The 21,324-nt window shown below is 39.9% G+C and overlaps 1 protein-coding gene across 2 annotated transcripts; it reads left to right on the forward strand.

Moving 5' to 3' along the window:
* The first annotated feature begins 245 nt into the window (after positions 1 to 245).
* gnrhr4 (gonadotropin releasing hormone receptor 4) lies at positions 246 to 20,043 on the forward strand. 2 transcript variants are annotated; one of them, XM_051952589.1, is made up of 4 exons: positions 246 to 547; positions 1,076 to 1,611; positions 17,416 to 17,620; positions 17,739 to 20,043. In XM_051952589.1, exons 1-4 carry the CDS (start codon positions 406 to 408, stop codon positions 18,185 to 18,187), a joined length of 1,332 nt encoding a protein of 443 aa, XP_051808549.1. In that variant the 5' UTR covers positions 246 to 405; the 3' UTR covers positions 18,188 to 20,043. The 2 variants fall into 2 exon arrangements, with proteins under 2 accessions (XP_051808549.1, XP_022047034.1); XM_022191342.2 differs by having other exon boundaries at positions 250 to 547; positions 979 to 1,611.
* Positions 20,044 to 21,324: the final 1,281 nt, after the last annotated feature.

A 21,324-nucleotide genomic window follows, 5' to 3' on the forward strand; every position in this document is an offset into this window, starting at 1 on the left:
TCCCTACACTGAAAGGAAGGGGGAAAAGTCGCTGTTACAGCTTGTGCTTCTAGCTCCTTGTGGAAAAGCTCTCTCACCAACAGACTAAAGAGATGAGAAGCAAAACAGAAAACAATATGTCATAAGTGGCTGTGTGCCACTGGAGACTGCTCCAAGAAAACAACAAATCCATTTCATTACTGTTTAGGAGAAGTTTCTCCACTGAGAGAGCAAAGGATTGCTGTTCTTTAGACATCCTCCCCTTTTCCGCCCTACATATCTCTCCAAAATCATATCTGATTTCTTTTACATTTTTCTTCCCTCCTGCCTTGAAATTAAACTTTGTGTAAAAAAAATCTTCTGCTGGGAGGGATTTTTTTTGTCGTGCTTCACCTGTCAGCGCAGAGTAGCCCCCGTGACTCATGAATGGCTCAAACCAAGCCGGCACAGACTGTTGCTCCTCATTTCTGCGCGTCAAAGCAAATGAATGGAGCAGAGCAAAGCAACAGCTGCGGTGGCTGCAACAGCACTGAGATCCCCATTAGCGCTGACCGGTGTCTAATTGCAGGTAAGCTCCTTTTGTTCTTGCGTGGGGAAAATTGGTCTAATTCCTTCTTTGTTCCTTTCTTTTTCTGTCACTTCGGAACAACGAGGTGCCAAGTGCCTTAAAGTAGACAAAGCAGAAACCGTGAGAAAATAAAAATGAGGATTGGAAGTTTAGAAAATGAATCCACTTTGGGTGAACTTGTCACATTTGAGCTGTTCAGTGGTGCGTTTTACTATTTCTTTTATTATTTTAGGGCTAGTGCCATAACTGCCACTGCCTTTACGCGCATTTGAGTGGAAGATAAAAGCGCAATACGAGGATGTGTGGTTATGTATTGCGCGTAAATTAAGACAGCATGTGGCAGGAATTCCAACAGAAATGTTAAAATGATGTCAGGACATGTTGCAGCCCTGAAAGAAATCGTGAAAACAATCTTCTTTTTCTTTTCTCAGCTGAAGTTGCACTTGGAGACGCAGATGGAAACGAAAGACGCATTCTAGGTGCAAGTGAGATTTTTTTATTTTATCGTATCATCTTGCTTTTACTCAGGCAACTCTTTCTTCATTATGATCCATCAGCTGACGGATCCAGCGGTGAACGACAGCTGTCAGCAGGAGCTCACCTTAGTGTGCAACAAAAGCGCAGACGGAGACGCGCTCCAGCTGCCCACTTTCTCCACCGCGGCCAAAGTGCGGGTGATCATCACCTTCACCCTGTGCGCGGTGTCGGCTGTGTGCAACTTGGTCGTGCTGTGGGCTGCGTGCAACGGCGGTAAGCGCAAGTCTCACGTCCGGATCCTCATCATGAACCTGACGGTGGCAGACCTGCTGGTGACTTTCATCGTGATGCCCGTGGACGCGGTGTGGAACATCACGGTGCAGTGGCAGGCCGGGGACGTCGCCTGCAGGCTGCTCATGTTCATGAAGCTGGTGGCCATGTACTCCTGCGCCTTTGTCACCGTGGTCATCAGCCTGGACAGACAGTCCGCCATCCTCAACCCTCTCGGCATCAGCGAGGCCAAAAGGAAAAGCAAAATCATGTTGACCGTGGCCTGGACCATGAGTGTGATCCTCTCGCTCCCACAGGTAAGAGTGAAACAGATTGCATGCTTTTCCACTGTGTTTTTTTTTTTTTTTTATCCCCACGTACCTCCCCATGCTCTGCAGCTCACAGGAGGCTTGTTGCTGCTTGAAAGCATCTCTGTTTGTGGCTTTTCACAGGAGGAGACCTTCTTCAGAAAGCACCTGGGGGTTTTGTTCTGTGCAACAGACGCATGCACAAGGTTCAGAGAAGTGTTTGCTAAAAAAATATGTGAAATCCAGCTGTCAGCACTGAATAAATGTGTACCTAATGTGATGGGATTTCTATGGTACCTGAAAGAACACACACTGATGATGCTGAGCAAAAATGTTTCAGTTGCTTGGACCAATTCACTATGGAAATGAGCCTTATGTGGTCTTTGTGTGGCCCTGTCACTAATTTTTCTGAGGATAATGACTACCTTTGGCCAGTATGTCAAAATGAAGGTCTCTTGGGCAATGAATAAGGGAAGAAGAAAGATGATTAGCATGGAAGGTTAAAAGGGTCAGACAGCAAAACGCCTGCACAGCATCAGACAAAAATTAAAACAATGTGATATGAAAGAGAGACATAAACAATGGATGGAGTCTGGAATAGCTGAGGTGGCACTTCTCCTTGAGTTTATTCAGGTCAAACCTTGCATTCACAAACAGGAAATAAGAAGAAACTTTAGTCAAAATGCCTCAAAACACTGGAGTGGGGGACAGAGGAATAACTAATGTTTTCTTGCCAGAATATATAAATATGGAAGGTTGGTGAATTTCAAGTCCAACCTACAAACATAGAAGCTTAGAAACAATTGTTGTGCAATTTAAGTTCCTTTTATTCAAAATGATAAATTGAAAGTTTAATCAGCTCATGAAATCAAGTCTTACCACCACCTGAGTAGAAACTTGTAGTTTGAAGAACTAAAAAAAAGTTTCTTTACATAATAATGGAAGCAATGTAAACCATGAGAAAGGCTATTATTGAATTCTGTTGTACATTTATTTTGAAATAAAGTGGCTGGAAACGTCTCACATGGTGTCTTTTGTATGAAAAAGTTTCAACACTTGCAGATAATAGTTCTTCATTTCAGATAAAGACCTTAACTTGGGAAAGTGCAAAAAGAGAGCAAATTGATTCATTCAGTTTCTTAATTTGACTATACATGTTAACAGCTAGTTTTACATTTGAAAACTCAAGGGTTGACACTGGAATGAATTCAGTAAACACATTTTTTTTTAAGTCAGCAGAGGAGCAAACTTGAGATAACTTAACAGTGTCTAGGAAACATGCTTGTGTTCATTTTATTTTCACATTTATTTTTTTACTCATAATATTTGAATTGCTGTTATACTCATTCACTCTGGAAACGATGAAGTCAGTTTTCGCTGAACAGTCTGACACATCTCTGCGCTTCTTTGTGCACAGTGCAGTAAATCAGAACATACAGATACACTAAAAGATTTAATTGAAAATCCCTCACCTTGAATCGCACAGAAACCATTAAACCTTGTAACTGTGCTTATATTGACTCAAGAGAGCAGCATATTAAATGTCACTGAGAGATAAAAGGTTAATTCACTTATTTATTAAGTCTGCTGAAGGAAGCGTAATAAGCAACATTCAGCAATCAAGAAAAAAAAACAAACAAAACCCAAGTAGCATAAAAAATGCTACTAAATTGTCAGTATTGCTTCCTATGAGGTTTGTGAAAAACTGATTTAGAAAACCTAAAAAGGTACAGTCTGCTTTTATCAGCGCTGTACAACAAAAGGACATCATCTGTTGATTTGAAAGTGAAAGATATAACTTAAACAACTCAGATTTTATTATTAAAAAATTAATTACATCACTGTCAGTATGGATTCATTTTCTTCCAGCCAAACAAGCACAAGGTTGAAGACACCTGTTTGTTATAGATATGTGTAAAATTCGCAGAAGTCCTTGAATCTGCCTGAAATGCTGGACTCAAATGAGACTGCTTGCTCTAATTAAATTAGATTTTCCATCAGGTAGGGCATGCATGGTTCACTGACCCGACATGCTTTCAGGAGGTTTGCAAATGTCAGGAATGCTTATCAAGTACCTAATGTAAAAATCACCCTCAGTCTCCTCCACAGGGACAGGAATAGGTCTAGACGTAACTAATGAGCATCTCATATACACTCAATAAATTCGGGACTATTTAGTGATGGAGTCAGCTGAAGATACAGATGCCATGAACTCATGTTTTTTTTCTGGGCGTTTGGGGATTTGATATCTCATGTTTACATTCTGCAGCTGCAACCACAGTTATACACAGTGGATTTTCGAATGTTCGCTCAGTAATTGTAAGAGTGAAAATAAAATGTGTCCTCGGAAGGAAAAGACACCATCTGTTGTGTCAGCCTGCACCCCCAAAACAACATTTGTTTACGTTAAAGTGGCAAACTGAGAGGCCTTGGGACATACGACTTGTTATGCAGCAGCCAAGCAGAGGGAGGAGGTCAGGGTGGATGGTTGGGTCAACAAATTCCAGAGTATAAATCAGAGTCCCATCAATTTTCGAAGCCCCCTACATATTTAGGTCACGTGATTCAGTATCCGTACATAACATACACGTGCATAACATACACCCGTGCTCAGTGCAAGGTCATTATTTATTAAAGATTTCATTACTGCACTCTGAGTGCTTTTCTTGTTGTAACTGTGACCAGGATAATTCACTTACATTTACCTGGTGATAATTACTGACAATCTAAAGAGTGTATTCATTTTATGCATTTTGCTGTGACTTGTAACATCAGTGATTAGTACAGAAAATCTATACCATCTTTCTTCTACTCTTCTGTGTGTCAGTTTGATGACTAACAGTGTAATTTATGTTGAATTTGTGGAGAACTTGTTTGACTCCTCTTTGGGAAATAAGAACCGGAGATGACTCAAACCATTGTTATGAACGGTGAAAAGAAAATTACAACCAAGAAAAAAAAGTGATTTGAGTGAATGTATTCAGTGGAACTGGAACCGATGAGGTTACAGTTATCAGGTGATTCATTCAAGATAAATCAATAATCACAGAAAATAAGGGGAAACTTTGACTAAAAATGACCTTCACAGTTTTGTTTTCGTTCTCTTCCTATTAAGTGTAATGGATTTGACAAATTCTATTTCCAATTTAGTGTCCTCCAGCACTGAATAAGGGTTGGGAAGGGTTTTAAAGAGTCTTTAAGATTGCCTGAGACACTCTCAATTTGTTCGTAATGATACCGTCAGACTACTGTGACACATGAATTCCAAAAGAAAAATGTAATAAAGGAAGGTACAACACATCTCATATTTCCAGATCAGAATAACAAAATAAATTTCGCTTGTTTCTTTGGCTCACTGAAAAGAAGAATTACACTTTTGCACTTTGGCACAAAGTCTGCGTCCCACCTATTACTTGAAAACTTTCTAATGGAATTGTCAACTAAAATTACTTACATGTGGTCTGCACTAATTTTTATATTTCACCAAAGCTTCATGGTGTTGAATAACTGTAGAGTCTTTAAATATCTATTCATTCTTTTACATCCATTTGATTCACGGTGTTTGACACATGCCCTGTGACAGACTGGCGACCTGTCCAGGGTGTCCCCTGCCTTCGCCCGAGTCAGCTGGGATAGGCTCCAGCACCCCCCGCGACCCCAGTGAGGATAAAGCGGTATATAGAGAATGGATGGATGGATGGATGGATGTTTGACACATGTCCTCATTATCGTCAAGGCCTTCGTGTACAATAGCAGGTAATGTGGCAGAGTTCACGACCCTGCGGCTGCACAACTTGTGATATGTCTAGATCTAGACTTTTTTTTAAACCTTTTTCAGTCTGACGGTCTTTATTTAGCAACTGAGGGCGTACAGTGAGAAGCCTCAAGGCGGTGACAGGAAAGGCAGTGATATAAATATTTGACGGTTCCCCTTTTCAGAGATAATGAATTCCTGCTTCATCTGCTCCTGCTGCTGTGCATCTGAAGTGCTTCTGTGATTGGAGGTTGTGGCCGAGGTGATGACTGCGAGTACTAGAGTAAAACAAGTGTTCTGTATACCCACAAACTGTCTGCAATCTGTTTTTTTTTTCAAATTCTGCCCGTCAGTGATGTCCCTAAGCCTTCGTTATTAGCTGCTACACGCAAGATGGATCAGACTTGTTTTTCTGACACATTCCACAGATGTTCTATCAGACTGAGATCTGGGGGATTTAGGGCCAAGTCAGCACCTCGAGCTCTGTTGCATTCTTCAGACTGTTGTTGAATTATTTTTGCAGTGTGGCAAGGCACATTATCCTGCAGTCACTGTCACTGTTACAGAAGGACTGCCATTGCTATGAAGGGATATTGTTGTTGGCTGCTACAATCTTTAGGTAGGTGGTACGGGTCAACATATCGATATGAATGTCAGGACCTAAGTTTTCTCATAAGAATAGGTCTTTTCCTTCTTCTCAGTCCTTATGTGTTGGCTCTTCAGTGGTGGACAGGGATCAGCCTGAGCACTTGAACCAATCGTGTGACTACGCAGCCCTGTATACAGCATACATTGTGTGTTGTTACATCTTTCTGGCATTGCTAGCATTCAGGTCTTCAGCAGTTTGTGCTAAAGTTTTGCGGGATCAAACAAGAGCCAGCCTTTGCTTCACATGCTTACCAGTAAGCTTTGGCCACCTATGACTGTGTCACTGCTTCGGTGACTGTCTTTCTTTGGACAACTTTTGGTAACTACTGCATACAAGGAACACCTCATGAGACCTGCTGTTTTAGAGATACGGTTTGGCGTTTTTCAAAGCTTCCCACAACCTTACAGTGCACATTCTCCCTGCTTCTAACACATCAACTTCAAGAACTGACTGTTCAGTTACTGCCTATTACAGCCCAAGTTATTCATTTTACTTGGAAGTGTTTGTAATGCTTTAACGTTACTTTTTCGCAGCAGAAAGATACCAAGAATTACTGACTTCTGAGGAACCCCTTTCTGCTTATGCAAAAGGTCTTTGAAGTAATCATGAAACATTTTTCCTGATTATTTCTGAACCTTTGAAAGATCAAAAGAGAACAAGCCCTTTCCAGCTGTTTTCCATATTAATGTATTACTGCAGCAAATGAGTCCTAAGATTCTCATCAAGCAAATACCAGAGCAACGTAAAACCCAGAGCTTTTGATGAGTGCGCAAATGAGATTAAGATTTGCAGGCTTGTTAGTTTAATTTATGCTTATTGTAATTATTTGCTAGATTAAATCAGGGTTGAGCTGCTGACATTTAATCACCTTGTTAAGAACAATGAAGTCAGACCCAGGGAGGAAACGAGTGTAGCTTCCACACACAGAGGGAAGTGACTGGTGATCATGAGGATGGTGCTGAGTATCGACAGGTGGTACGATTGTGTTCACGCTGGAAAACCAACAGAATTGAGCGGAGAGTTTTGGAGGGTAACCCAATCTCCACAAAATGGCAATCCTGTACAACTAAAATGCACTGCCATTTATGTTGTAATTACACTCAAGTGGAACATATCTTAAATAGGTTTCTAATCAACATATCTTTCCCATTTTTATTACTACTTTACTTGTTGCTCCATTTCTGCCAACCAATCAGAGGTTAGTTGGGGTGGAAGTTGTCACCGTGGTAACTCAGATGATCAAACGCATTGTGAAGTGGTCTTATTTTAACCCAAAGTAATGATCAGACTGGCTATATGTCATACTGCCTACATTCCAGTAATTTACACGCTCACATCCACAACATCCTCCTCCTGCTCTTCACTATCAGTGCACTGTACATGAGGAGACGCCGCCAGCTGACCTTTACCAACCTCTTTAATATACTATAAGCATCATGCTTCATTTGCACACTCCACTGCTGCTTTTATTCTCTTACATGTACTGTTTTATTTCACTGTTTTGTATAGTTGTTGCTGACATATTTTTAGTAAGTTTGTGTGAACACAAGGTAGTCAAATCATTAATACCACAATAACGTACATAGCATCCCTAAATACTGTTTTCATAACTACTACTGCTAGAATTGCATAAGTGCCCCCAATTTCCTAGCAGTGCCTTGACAAAGCTAGACTTAAGTGGCCTATAATCTCTACTTAATCACAATATGTATGTGAACATGCATATTTGAATTTTTAGTGGTTGTGTTCTGACCTTTGACTGACCTTTTAGATTACATGTACATTGTTTTGGTTATCAGCCCATGTTTTACCTAATAAACTCTACATTTTTCTTAAAATGAGCTGCGGTCTATGTCTAGACGTTGAAATGCGGTAGATATTTTAACGTCTAAATCTCGGCTATATTTATACTATACTGAATATCGCTCAACGGCTATCATAATTATATTAGTTCAGTATTTGGAGATTAGCTATGCACCTTACAGTTGTTTTTTTAATAAATAGTTGTAGAATAATTGTTTAAACTGCAACGTCTAAATTCCATCTAAAAACAGACGGCATCTAGACGGTTGAATTTAGGTCTAAAAAAATCTAGACGTCTAATAGACGTCTATTGTTCGGTGGGATATTTATTGTTAACATCAGTCCTCACAAGTGTATCTATATATATTTTCTTTAATCAGAAAAACACAACAAAGAAAATAAAATACGTTTGTCACATTAGGAGCTGTCATAGATACTGTATCTGTGGTAACTGTTACACATTTTTACACTTTGAAACTAAAAAATAGATGCCATCATATGGTGAACATGTACTTGAAAATTGAAAGATGCATATTGTATAGATGCATCTGCTGCTTGTTTTGTTAGAATAACTAGGACAGTGAGCTTGTTTACATTATGCTATAAATATACTCTATGCAGTGCAGTATTGTGGTGCTTCGTTGGGTGTAGCAGGAAGTGTTTTGAAACTTGTTACATGTGTGCTGGTGTTTGTGACAAACCCGTCAGCTCTAAATGCCTGAGAAATACTCACAAGACTTCACTTGAGGTGTCTGATGTGTTTGCATGAAGAGGATTCCGTTTACAAGTCTCATCTTCTTCCTGAACATCAACAGCAACAACCCTCCTATTTATCTCCGTTAACTTCAGAAAGTGTGAAGCTGGTGACGAGCTGAGATGAAAGTCCTGATGCTGCTGATGTGTCAGTCGTGCCTCTTTCTGATCTGCTGTTTTGTTCTGAGTCATTCAAACCTCTCAGATCACCGGGGACAGGTTTACTGTCTGTTCCACGAGTCTAAATTAGACACAAAGTGATTCTTTATGCTCCACGCAACCAAAATCTGAATTTAAATGTTTTGTTGTTTTAAGTCAAGGCCTAAGATATTTCTGTTTTGTTTCACTTCTACTAAATCAAATCTCAGACTGTGTGCACTGTAATCACATTGCAAATTTAACTCCCCTGCTTTATTTTTCTTTTTTTGTTTTTTCCTTTATTTTAGCTGAATTTCTGTTCCCCATTTTATGTAACTTGCTTACGGGCTTCTTATATTTTATGTAAAGCACTTTGAGTTGCACCTGTCCAGGGTGTCCCCTGTCTTCGCCCGAGTCAGCTGAGATAGGCTCCAGCACCACCCGCGACCCTAGTGAGGATAAAGCGGTGTATAGAGAATGGATGGATGGATGGACTTTGAGTTGCCTGGTTGTTGATAAGTGCTGCACAAATAAACTGGCCTTGTTTCTTAATTCAGCACTGTCATCTTCCCTTCCCTAAAGCCCTCTCCACAGTCATCTGAGCCTCGCTGAGCACCAGCACATCTGGCACATCTACTCCTGCAAAGCTCTCTTGTATATTAGGGACTGGTGCACCAATCTGACCTCTCTCATATAAACATGAACACCAGGACCAAAGATGGTCTGCCACATCTTGCAGGGTGACAGAGTAAAGAACTTTGCAGAGCTGTCGGGTGGAGCTGAAACGACAATATGAGACCCATCAATAGCCCCTTTCACGTGGTGAGAGACCCCTCTGGTCTCAGAAACATGGAATAATAACACTGATTTCATGTTCAGAGGGTTCTCTGATGTAGAGGGAAAGCAAACTGTCCCCACTGGTGCAAGATGTGGTGACTGCAGTAGATTGTGTAGTTCTAGATAAAAGGAAGATGGTTCTGAACTCTGCATTTGTGACCCATTTCCAGATGGATATGCCCACATGTTACCTTCCTGAATCTATTCCTTTGAAGGTGTGGCTGTAGGATGGTGCACACCTGCAAGACTGTGTTCTTTCAAATCTTATTTATTTATTATTTATTTCATCAGGGGCCATGCAATTAACATAGAACACATCTGATGCATTATAGAGTGTATAACACTTAGCTAATTTTCAACTCCCATCCCTGGTTGGGCTTTTCAAATCAAATTTGCACATGTAAACAGGTCTAAACCCTGTGACAGACTGGCGACCTGTCCAGGGTGTCCCCTGCCTTCGCCCGAGTCAGCTGGGATAGGCTCCAGCACCCTCCGTCACCCTATTGAGGATAAAGCGGTGTATAGAGAATGGATGGATGGAAACAGGTCTAAAACAACCTAAATTGACCAAAGTGTTGTACATGTTATCAGACAAACAACATCAAAATTATGTGCAAAGCACCAAGACAGAATATCACAAGTAAAATCTAAATTTGAAACCAAATAAAATACAAGGCAAAATAGGATGGCAACTGGTAAGATCAACTTCTAAAAAATAAATCTGAAATGTTTAGAGTATTAAGAGCAGCCAAAAATGTGCTTTGAGACTTTTATTGAAAATGTTAATGGAGGAGGAACATGTAATTAAAACAGAAATACTGTTTCAAAGCTTTAGAGCTGCTACTGCAAAGGCTTGATCGCCACTTAACCACCAGCCTCGACTGTGCAACAGCTCTTCTGAGGATTTAAGAAGCCCGGAGTTCTGAAATGTACCCAGAAGGATACCCATGTGTGGCTCTAAAAACAAATAAAGAACCTAAAATCAATTCTGTATTTAACTGGTAACCAGTGTTTGGATGCAAGTGCAGCTGTTATTCTTTTTTAGTAACAATTTTAAGCCTTGCTGCAGAATTCCGCACCAGCTGCAGACAAGACTGAGAGGACTGACCAATACCAAGATACAGGGAGTTCAAGTAATCTAGCCTTGAGGACATAAATGCAGTGGTGACAGTTTTATTGTCAGTGAGACAAAGGATGGATTGTACCTCAGCTGGAAGTAGAATCCTTTCATTACAGACTTATGGTGTTTGCCAAATGTCAGAGAGGAACCAAAGATGACTCTGAGATTAATGGGCCTAAGTGGCAGTTTTTGACCATCCCCCCCCTTACCTTCTGGAAATAGGCCAAGACGGATGCAGCGGACATGGTGTTGTCAGGATTGGGACGGATGTAAATCTGGGTGCAATCACCGCAGTGGAATGATAATTTGTGTCTACAGAGAATTGAGCCCAAGAGGAGCAAATACAGTGAGGAAGAAAAGTAGTCGAGGCAGAAGAGGAATGACTCCTAATTCTTACTGAAAATGGCCTGTCAGCCAAGCAGGAGGAAAACCACTTCAACACAGTTTTCTGGATGCTAATCTGGTCCTTCAGATGGTTTAAAACAATACAGTGATCTCTTGTGCCAATGTGCTGCACTGATTCTAAAGTTATTTGTCCATTCTCTATCTGCCCTGTTGGCGACAACATGCTGCTATAAATCACCACCATTTCTGTCAGATTCATTACCATTCTTTTTTTAAAAGCACACATAAAATGGGTGTCATTCATTGTACCAAGAGACAGGCTAATATTTATATATAGTAACCAATTAGGCATGCTATTTGTGTGCGTGTTGCTGCCATCATTACAGTCAGTATTGTGCATTACTGCCGGTGTGTGTTTTTCAATTCAAAATATCGGATTTGGTTCTATGCAGCTGTAGTTAGTGAGTAAAGCTTGAAATTCCTCCCTCAACATCTATAAAATCTTTTTTTATGCAAAGCACAATGTACAGAATACTGCTAGAAAATCTCTCAGACATACAAAAGACCCTCCAAAAAAGCCACAAGATAAGTAGAATCCTGAGCTGTATTGTGTTTGAGAGTGGAGACAGAGGACAAAGAGACGCACACACATTACAAGCAGCCAATGCTTGGTGTGTCCTGAGTTGTGATACTTTATTTTGAAGTGTTTTGTTTCCTTCAAAAAGAAAAACGCCCATGAAAGTGTCTTTTTTCTGTGATTTCTGCAGTTTAGCAATTCATTTGAACTTGTTTCATGACACTTATCAAGGATGTTTTCTCCTGACTTGATTGTTGCTCGTGTTGTATCTACTCTCAGATGTACTTCACCTTGGATAAAAGAGTCTGCTAAATGAAACTGTAGAAGTGTATTTGACAAACATGTCTGAAATAAGGCTGTCCTGGAAGTGTCGGTCACTCAGTGTGCTTCAAATGCTCTTCATTTCTGTTTATTCAGACCTGCCTGCGTTTTTTTGACTCCTCGTCAATGTCCTGACATCCAGTATCATTACGTCACCTTGAATGCTCCTATGGCCCCTTTATGGAGACTTTTGCACTTCTTTTTTTTCTCTTTCGACCTTGTGCTGCTGAATGTCAACGTGTATGAAAGACAACATCCTGTGATTTCCTGATTGCACAGTTTCATTTGAGATTTGTGGTACAGACAGCTGGAGCCCCTCAGTATTGAACATGTTGTCCACTGCTTTATCCCATGCAGTGGCTAACAGGCGAGCTGAAATTCTTCCAGCTGTGTGTTTGATTTACACTTTTTATCACAGCCTGAAGCTCGTAGAGGAAAGATGAATGCAATCAAATGAGCTCTGTGCATAATTGCACTTCCACACTCTACCACTAATGATGTTTGCATAAATGCAGTAAAACGTTTCTTTGTGAGTGCTTGGTCATGTGGTTCTTCCTTTTATTTGCTAGTGAATGCGGGTGCAGAATATACAATACATAATGCAAAATTTTAGAAAACACTGCAGTTAATGTGGCAAGTGCTGTTACATTTGATTATTCTTTAGAAGTAAGGACATATGGCAGCTTGCACAGAGATGTGGTAGATAAAGATAAAAAAAGCCTTCATGTTGCTTCTGACTCCTAAAATAGACAGCAAGCTAATTATGGTGTCTTCCTTTCCATGCCACTTTGAATCTATGTTCCACACTGTAGAACTTAAGGTCATTTGTATGTGAAAATATTTCTGCACCTAGCAGCCAATGTTGTTTAAATGCAGAGGAGGTTTAATGTGCCAAGAGGGAATCTACTTCCTTTTAAAGAATATGTACCTATCTACAGGCACAATGCCTGTATACAGCTACCTAGGTGGTGAGTGGCAGAAAAATACTGCTACCTAACAGAAAATCCACTGCACACTACAGGTGTCTGAATCATTCTTTTTTAAAATTTTTTTATAGCTGTACACAGTCACAAAATCTGTGAGCGAATAGCACCTTTTGTTTCATGGCTTTTCAGGTTTTTGTGCTTTTTGCCCCCAGCTGAGGTACACTTGCATAAAACCCACTCAGTCTAATACAACAGCCTTTTATTGAAGTCCACCTTAATGAAGGTTAAAGTGTTCAGTTTTTGTTAAAAATGATTTATGTTGCAGTTTGTTTAGCTGGTAAACTTATGAAGAGAGCCATTTCTGTTGCGTCCTTTTAACCTTAATCCCTAATGGATATAAATGAGATGGACAAAATATTGGAATACCTGGTAAACATCTGTACAGTTCTGTATGAAACTATTATAGATAATAATGCTAAGTGAGGGAATAAGTTGTTTCTGTAATTGAATTAAATGATAATCAAGATTTTTGTCTTGTCAACATATCTGTGCTACGTTTTTTCTGATTTTTTGAAGGTCGAAGGACAATTGAGAGATCAATTGTCCTTCGACCTTCAAAAAATTCCTGGATCCAGATGGTGATTCGGATCACCTCCAAAATCTAATCGATTCTTACTCATGCTCTTCCGGACATCCTGTAAAAATTTGGTGAAAATCCGTCCATGACTTTTTGAGTTATGCTGTTAACAGACAAACAGACAGACAGACACACACACACACACAGACAGACGGACAGACAGACAAACAAACTCTGGTGATTACATAACCTCCTGGCGGAGGTAATAAACCAAAGGAACCAATCCTGTCAGCTTATAGACTGAGACTTGATGTATTATTATACTTCTTCAGAATCAGTTTCTGGGTTGAACTTAATGTATGTGGCTTAATTACTCTCACGTTACAACTTGCTCTTGTGTAGCAGTAGAGTAGCTTTACTGTGTCCATTATAGGTGAGCTGGTGTGCTCCAGCTGCTGCGAGAGGTGCATAGGAAACGATGCACAGCTACATCTCAGACGTTTTAAGGCAGGAAGGTAATATTTTCAAGGTGAAAGAAAACAAACTTGTAATATGTAATTTTAAAACAGAGAGGAGTTTTCAGGCTCTAAATCAATGACTAGAGGGACTTCAAACTAATCTCACAAAAAACACAATAATCCCCGTATTCAGCCTGTCCTCAAAAGAAAAATGACCACATAGGTCGTCTGTACATGCCCGTATTACGACCGCATGTTACGTTTTGACGTTTCCGACCTCTAGCGGTTGAGTAAATATCGACACTCCGGTGTGTCAGCTGAAACATCACCATGAACAAACTTTTAACTAACACTATCCCTGTCCCTATCCCTAACCCTAACCTTAACCATAACCCTAAACCTGTGTTGCAAAAGTGAGGAAAAAGCCGTTTCACGACGGAAAAGCCGTTTCGCGAATTAAATCCCGTAATGCGTTCGTTTTCCCCGTAGGGGCGAAAACGTTCATACGACCGCATAGGTCGTATTCCGGGGCACGGTGCAAACGACCTATGCAGTCGTATGAATTTGAGGACTTGTTGCCCGTATTACAGGAACAAGAAAAATATTGAGTGTGAAAGCTTATTCGTAACCTTGCAAACAAAGGTTTTACAATAAAATATTAATTTGAGATCCACTAACATTTTTCCCCCCGAGGTATAAATTGCATCTCACAGTCTTTCTCACTGCCTTTCTTTGCCTGAGACATGCTCAGAGATAAGAATGTCCAATGCTGAATTGTATATTTCTATAAAGTGCCCTGGATGTTGTTGTTGATGACGACTCAATAACATGTTTTAAAATTCTATGGATACTGAAAAATTCCCACTTCATTGGCCTCGTTTAAACTGAAGCATAATTTCATTTCAGTTCAGCTATGGAAGGTGTTTTGCATGAAAAGGTAATTGTATCTCATTGGAAACAAATTAGGAAGGAAGCTCCTCATTCTTGCTGTGTGACTCAAACCAAATAACCATTTTTTGTCATTTGTAGTTCTTTCTATATGTGGAAATCTCAGTGGAGGTTCTCCTTACAGGTGATTACTGTTGAGTGGGCAGAGGCTGATAAGAAGCATCTGAGTTACTGGCCAGGTTATTATTGTTACATACAGATAAATGTATTCATAGTTAACTGGTTTCAAACTAGGATCTCCACATTTTGGCCTCTTCCTTTGAATGTTTGTGATGAACATTATGCTCATTCAAAGATACATATTCTACATTATATATCAGTGTTTAGGACAGCAGAGGTGTCTTACATATCCATGCCTACCTGGACACACTGCCTACTCCTGTCAGTTCACAGTGGCTCAGCTGCTTGGTCGTTGCAGTCCATTTCTTGTCACCGCGAGGGCACTGAACACACCGAACTAAACACCTTGATACAACTGCCAGAAGCAATTCTGCTACTGTTTCTGTTGTCTTAGCTCAGGGGCTGCGAGGTACTAAAATTCAACTCGTGTTCCAGCCTTGAGGCCTGGCTTTTCCTTTAAACCACTGAGTCTGCCCCTCGCGATGTCTCTGCATAAATAAACGCAACTAGAACGGATGAGAAAATCAGAAACATACAAGTTGTGGAACATTTAATTGCATGCTATAATTGGCCTTAATGCTCTTTTGTAACGGTCGAAATATTTTTTCACATCCTTGTGAACAGAGAAGCATGAGAAAGATGTTGTCATGGGAACGCAGCTAGCCATTCTTCATTGTGACATGCAAGAACTACAAAATTGTTGACCAACGCTAAATGTTTATGTTTTACCCAAATATTCTAAGAAAATTATTTCTAAAAGAAAACTACCCAGATAGCAAACTATGGGTGAATCAATGTTGAATCTATGTTGAGACCTAATGTAGAAATTATACAGAAAGCGCAAGGTTGATAAAATGTTGAGTCAACGTTTGCTTACATAGATTACATGTTTGCAAACATAGATTCAACATTAATTAAACATTGACCTGTCAAACATTTTAATTAAACCAAAATACAATGTAGATTCAATGGTATCTTTTAAACACAAACTTCAATGTTGACAAAATGTTGTTGAATCACCGTTGATCCAACCATCAATCTTCAACCATAACCACAATTCAACCTTCTTAACCCGAATTCAACATTGATTTAACATCTTTTGCTATCTGGGTAAAGTGTGATTTATGGTTGAAAAGCAAACGTTGGCTCAACATTTTATCAACCTTGCGCTTTCTGTATAATTTCGACATTAGGTCTCAACATAGATTCAACATTGATTCACCCATAGTTTGCTACCTGGGTAAGGACTGGGGGTTGTTTTCATTTGACACTGGGCTGGCTTCATTCGTCTGCTGGAAATGCTATCATCGGCCTTTGCTTGGCGAGTATTGAAAGTCTAAGAGTCTTCTATGAATGTAACATTGTGAGGCCTGGATGTCTCAGGAGATCTTGTAAAGTGTTGTTTTTCTTAATCTTACACAGTCAATGGAAATTAATTGAATGTAGATCATTATCACCTACAACGGTCTCTTCAGTCGTTAAGGTCTCGTTTCAATATGGCAAGGACATATTTACTGTGTTTGTCTCCTCATGGCAACAGCATTGCATAAATGACTCACTCAACTACTTACGAAGTTACCTACTCAAAAATCACTAATCATAGAAATAGTTAATACTTTACAAACAGCAGCAAATGTGTGAGAAGACAAGTTTCTGCAGTTGATTGTCAAGTACTTACATAATTTCAAATTGCAGTCCCTTATAAATTCTCTCTCTTATTACTACAAACACACAAGACATCTACACTCACTCATTTTTGATCAGACAGTAATTACTGATGGTGCACAGGGACCTCCACTGCATTACGGTGTGAAGAAAACTTTCTGAGAAAAGAATCAACCATTGGATGCCTGTTGTGTCAATACAGATTAGACTATAGAATTGTAATGACTGTGTGGCAGATAAATACAATGTGGCAGATAAATACAATGTTTACACTAGAAAGAACAGATTGAACATGGGGAAAGTTATAAATAAAATATGTAACAATAACTTTACTGTAGAAGGCTGCAGAGACTCAAGATGAATAGCATGGGTAGTATCTGCAGAGAAGAAGAAGTGTTTGGATACCTCATCCAAACTGTAGTTGAAATAGAAAAGAGGAAGAAAGGTAAAGGACTTTTTACCTATGAGTAGCTAAAAAATGAACTTTTATGAGGTACAACTGAAAAGCTTAGAGACTGCTGCAAAAAATACCAATATTGTACGTGTTCTTGGGGCTGCACAGTGGCTTGGTGGTTAGTACTTTAGAAGATCCCTGGTTCGCGTAATGGCAGGTTAATTGGTAACTCTAAATTGTCCGTAAGTGTGAATGCGATTGTGATTAATTGTCTCTCTGTGTAGCTGTGTGATCGACTAGTGACCTGTCCTTGCCTTCACCCCAAGTCAGCTGGGATAGACTCCAGTCTCCCCGCGATCCTAATGAGGATTAAGCGGCTTATAGATAATGGATGGATTGATACCAGTTCTTGTCTTTTTTTTCTGCAGATGTTCATATTCCACAATGTGACCATCACAGTTCCAGAGACCTTCACCCAGTGCACCACTCACGGCAGTTTTGTCCAGCGTTGGCAGGAGACTCTCTACAACATGTTCACCTTTGTGTGCCTCTTCCTCCTGCCTTTGGCCATCATGATCTTCTGCTACACGCGAATCTTCATTGAGATTTCCAGCCGCATGGCTCGGAGCAACCGTAAGTCTCTGGTTTTGTTTTTTTTTTTTTTTTTTTTACAAAATCTGCAGTCACATTATGTTTTCTGGGACACAAGGAGTTGTGCATGACTGAGATTGTGTTTTCTTCTTTCCTCCAGAGCTTTCCAGAGACGTTCATCTCCGCCGCTCCCACAACAACATCCCCAAAGCTCGGATGAGGACTCTTAAGATGAGCATTGTCATCGTGACTTCCTTCATCATCTGCTGGACACCGTATTACCTGCTGGGCCTGTGGTATTGGTTGTTTCCGGAAAAAATGGAGGAGACGGTCTCTCATTCACTGACTCACATGCTGTTTATCTTTGGCCTCTTCAATGCATGCTTGGACCCCATCACCTATGGCTTGTTCACCATCCACCTCCACCAGGGTCTGAAGAGATGCCGTCAAACGTCAAACACTCGAACCGAAGCAGAAAACAACACTTGCCTTGTACTAATGGCGTCACACAGGCGGATTGCCTCCGGTGGCCACAATACACACACCAAGGGGTTAAACGACGACACAAAGAATTGCTCACATCCAGTTGTACCAGTAAGCAGGATATAAGTCCAACTCCCTTCTTTAGAGATGATGGCTTGTTCATTGATTTCGCCTCTAAATTCTTCACAAAAGTTGTTCTTTTGTGAAATGAATGTGTTCATGTCTGCTCGGCTGATGTAAATGGTGATGTACTGCAGCTTAACCTTGGTGTATTCATCATGCGGTATCGCACACATAATGTGTTGGGTGCCTCTCATCAGATTTTGAAAGGACACAGCAGAGTTGAGCCAGGAGTGACGCAGTGCAACAAGGAAGTTTGATATAGTCAGGTTTTCTTTGTGTGAGATAGCTTAGCAAAACCCCAATCAGAGATAAATGTAACACAATGGTGGTTATCAAGGTTTTTTTGTTAACCTGGGGTTCCTTCATCAGAATTTATTCATTCTCAATCATTTCTGTCATCAGGAATATGCTGTTATAATGTAGAGCTATAGAGACGGTATAAATTACCAGGAAAAAAATGTAGCTACTGCAAGAGAGGAGAGCTGGTAGAAAAATGCAACATGGAATTTGCACATTACAGCTCTAAACTTCATACATTTAAACATGAAACTCAACAAGTGCATTTAGGTCTGACGTTGTTCCTTAATGAAAGATAAGAGAAAATCATTTCAGTTTTTGGCCAAGTCACTGGGAAAATAGCGTCGGTGATTGAATGTTCTCGGCACATTCAGTTTGCCTGCTGTAACCGCACGGCTTTGTTCAGCGGGAATAATAAGGTACAGCTCAACAGGTTTCCAGATACAATGTATTCCTTCAGCTGACAGTCTGTGTCACTCATAGAGAACATTGTCAGAAAAAAGAAAGGGTGCAGATGCAGTGGAGCCTCGTACAGCACGTTTAAATCTAAACTCTGAACATGGCCTCCACGCCAGGCGAGAAAGTTACTATGGTGATCTAAAAACAGGATCACTTCCCTAACACCGAGAACTCTGACTTTTAAGTTGCTCCTCTGACGTGCCGAACACTCATGTAGGTAGGTTTGAAGGTCTCAGGTTGACCCGATTATAAATAAGCTGCTATACACTGACTGAAACTGTCTTGCAGCTGTTTGTTCCAACATCTGTCTTGGCAACAACATGTTTAAAAAATAAACTTGATTGGCAGTCTATAATTTGATCCCCTGCCACAAAGACACACATCACTTTCTGGGTTTTAGTTCGTAAATCTTGTATAATTTCTCGTAAACCAAATTATGTGTTTTAGATTAAAAATGACTGATTCAACTTAAATTCTCTGGGAATAAAAATAAGTGCTACACTGATTAATGGAGATTGTTTGGGAGTGATGTTGTTTACTTGAGGTTTTACTGTGTTTGATATGTTCGTTTTGGAACAAGTTCCTCTACCAATCATCATAGTGACTGAAAAATGCTCTGTGCTTCTGTCATTCATGGTGTTGTGTGCAATATCAAATATGTAATTTAGTTTCATCACTTCAATGAATGTTACATTATGGCCATTACTGACCATGACAGCCTTTTAAATGTGTATTGAATGTACCTGTGCAGCTTGTTCATGTTTTATTGACCGTTTAGCTTTGTGTTTCCTGTGTTACACTCCAATCACAGAGGAGGCAATGCTCTGTAAACAAATCTATAATTCAGCATGCTATTTGCATATTAGTATTAGTGTGATTAGCTAATTATGTTGTGAATTGTGGTTCTTTCTGTGACCAAGAAATGGAAAACAAGAGCACTTAATTAAAACTGAAACTGAACATAAACAATAAAACTGTATTGGAAAGCTGTCTAAAAATCAGCAGAGAGATCAGTTGCATAGTTTCTGTAAATTATGCAATATGTTGTAATGTATACTTACAATGTGCTTATTTGTGGAATAAAAATTCTGCCTTATTTGTCACTGATTGAGTCATGCACAAACAGTTTCCCACCAAGCCCTTGCACAGTTTCCATCAAAGCAGAGCAACAAATTGATTTCGTCTGATGAAACTAAAAGGCGACAACAAAAGTCAGTCATTCACATAGAAGGGTTACTCAGTTTACTGCATTCCATCTTCTTTTCAAATATCGACTGCATTTTTCAGGAGTCAGGAATGCAATTGTGTAGCATTTTCTCTTTCGTCACTCAGAAGATAAGATAAGATAGACTTTATTAATCTCACAAAGGAGAAATTTAACATTACAGGGCTCTTAGAAACAAAAAACAGAGGAGTGCAAAAGTCACGAAAGTGCAAGAACAAGATAGTAAATATTGCACATAATAACAACTACACAGTAGTGTTATACAGTCTGATGGCAGTGGGGATGAAGGACCTGCGGTAGCGCTCCTTCTTGCACTGAAGGTGGTTGAGTAAACTATTTCAGTGAATGCTGCATTTTCCCAGTGGTCGCAGTCTTTGTCACTCCTGACTCATTTTTTTCTGGGTGCTTAAACGACTTCTCACAGGTGAAAATTTAAATATCTTTGAATTACAACCTCCATCGACTGACTTGGATGCAATCAAAAGCTTCAGAACAGCAACTAGCAGATTTTGCAGTGAAATGTTTTCTGTTTTTTTTCTGATTATCTACTCTTTCCGAGATCAATAATGAAGTTTTCATCACTGACACTGAAAGCTGATTTTGAAATACGATTTTCCCACAGTAACCTACCACCATTCTTATTTCTGCAGCCACTGAAAAAATGTGCAAAAACCAAATTATAACCTCAAAATATTTCATTTACCCTGTGAGTGGTACAGCTCACCAGACCAGAGATCAGAAATTGGCGAGCTTTAAGGATCCTTTGCGACCCTGCAGCACTCCCAATCAGAGGTGGGATCATACCATTGTACTACTGTGAACCTTGTGATGAACAATGCTCTCCTGATTGCCAGTTTTCTCTGGCAATCTAAAAATCTTTCAAAAAGCCATGACATAGAAATGACGCACCATTTAGCAGCAGGAGAGAATATCTGACAAGCGTTGCTCTGAGCTTAATTGGGTATTTAGTCAGATTTAACATTCCTCATAACCATTAAAAGCTCATATCTTCCTCTGTGTTCTCTGCCAAAAAACGATTTCTCAAAGTCATTATTAGGAATTTGTCAGATGAAAGCATACAGAGGATTATATCAACTGAGGGACATTGTTCAAGAGATGTTAAAAGATGGAATCATGTCCAGATATTTCTGGTTTTCAT

This window comes from Acanthochromis polyacanthus, chromosome 8 (assembly GCF_021347895.1).
Source record: "Acanthochromis polyacanthus isolate Apoly-LR-REF ecotype Palm Island chromosome 8, KAUST_Apoly_ChrSc, whole genome shotgun sequence".
Lineage (NCBI taxonomy): Eukaryota > Metazoa > Chordata > Actinopteri > Pomacentridae > Acanthochromis > Acanthochromis polyacanthus.

Bases quoted from the DNA above. Each gene is read 5' to 3' on its own strand.
- gnrhr4 (XM_051952589.1), top strand. From the start codon at position 406: ATGGCTCAAACCAAGCCGGCACAGACTGTTGCTCCTCATTTCTGCGCG. The intron at 1,612-17,415 runs GTAAGAGTGAAA...TTTTTTCTGCAG, and splicing joins TGATCCTCTCGCTCCCACAG to ATGTTCATATTCCACAATGT. The intron at 17,621-17,738 runs GTAAGTCTCTGG...TCTTTCCTCCAG, and splicing joins CCGCATGGCTCGGAGCAACC to AGCTTTCCAGAGACGTTCAT.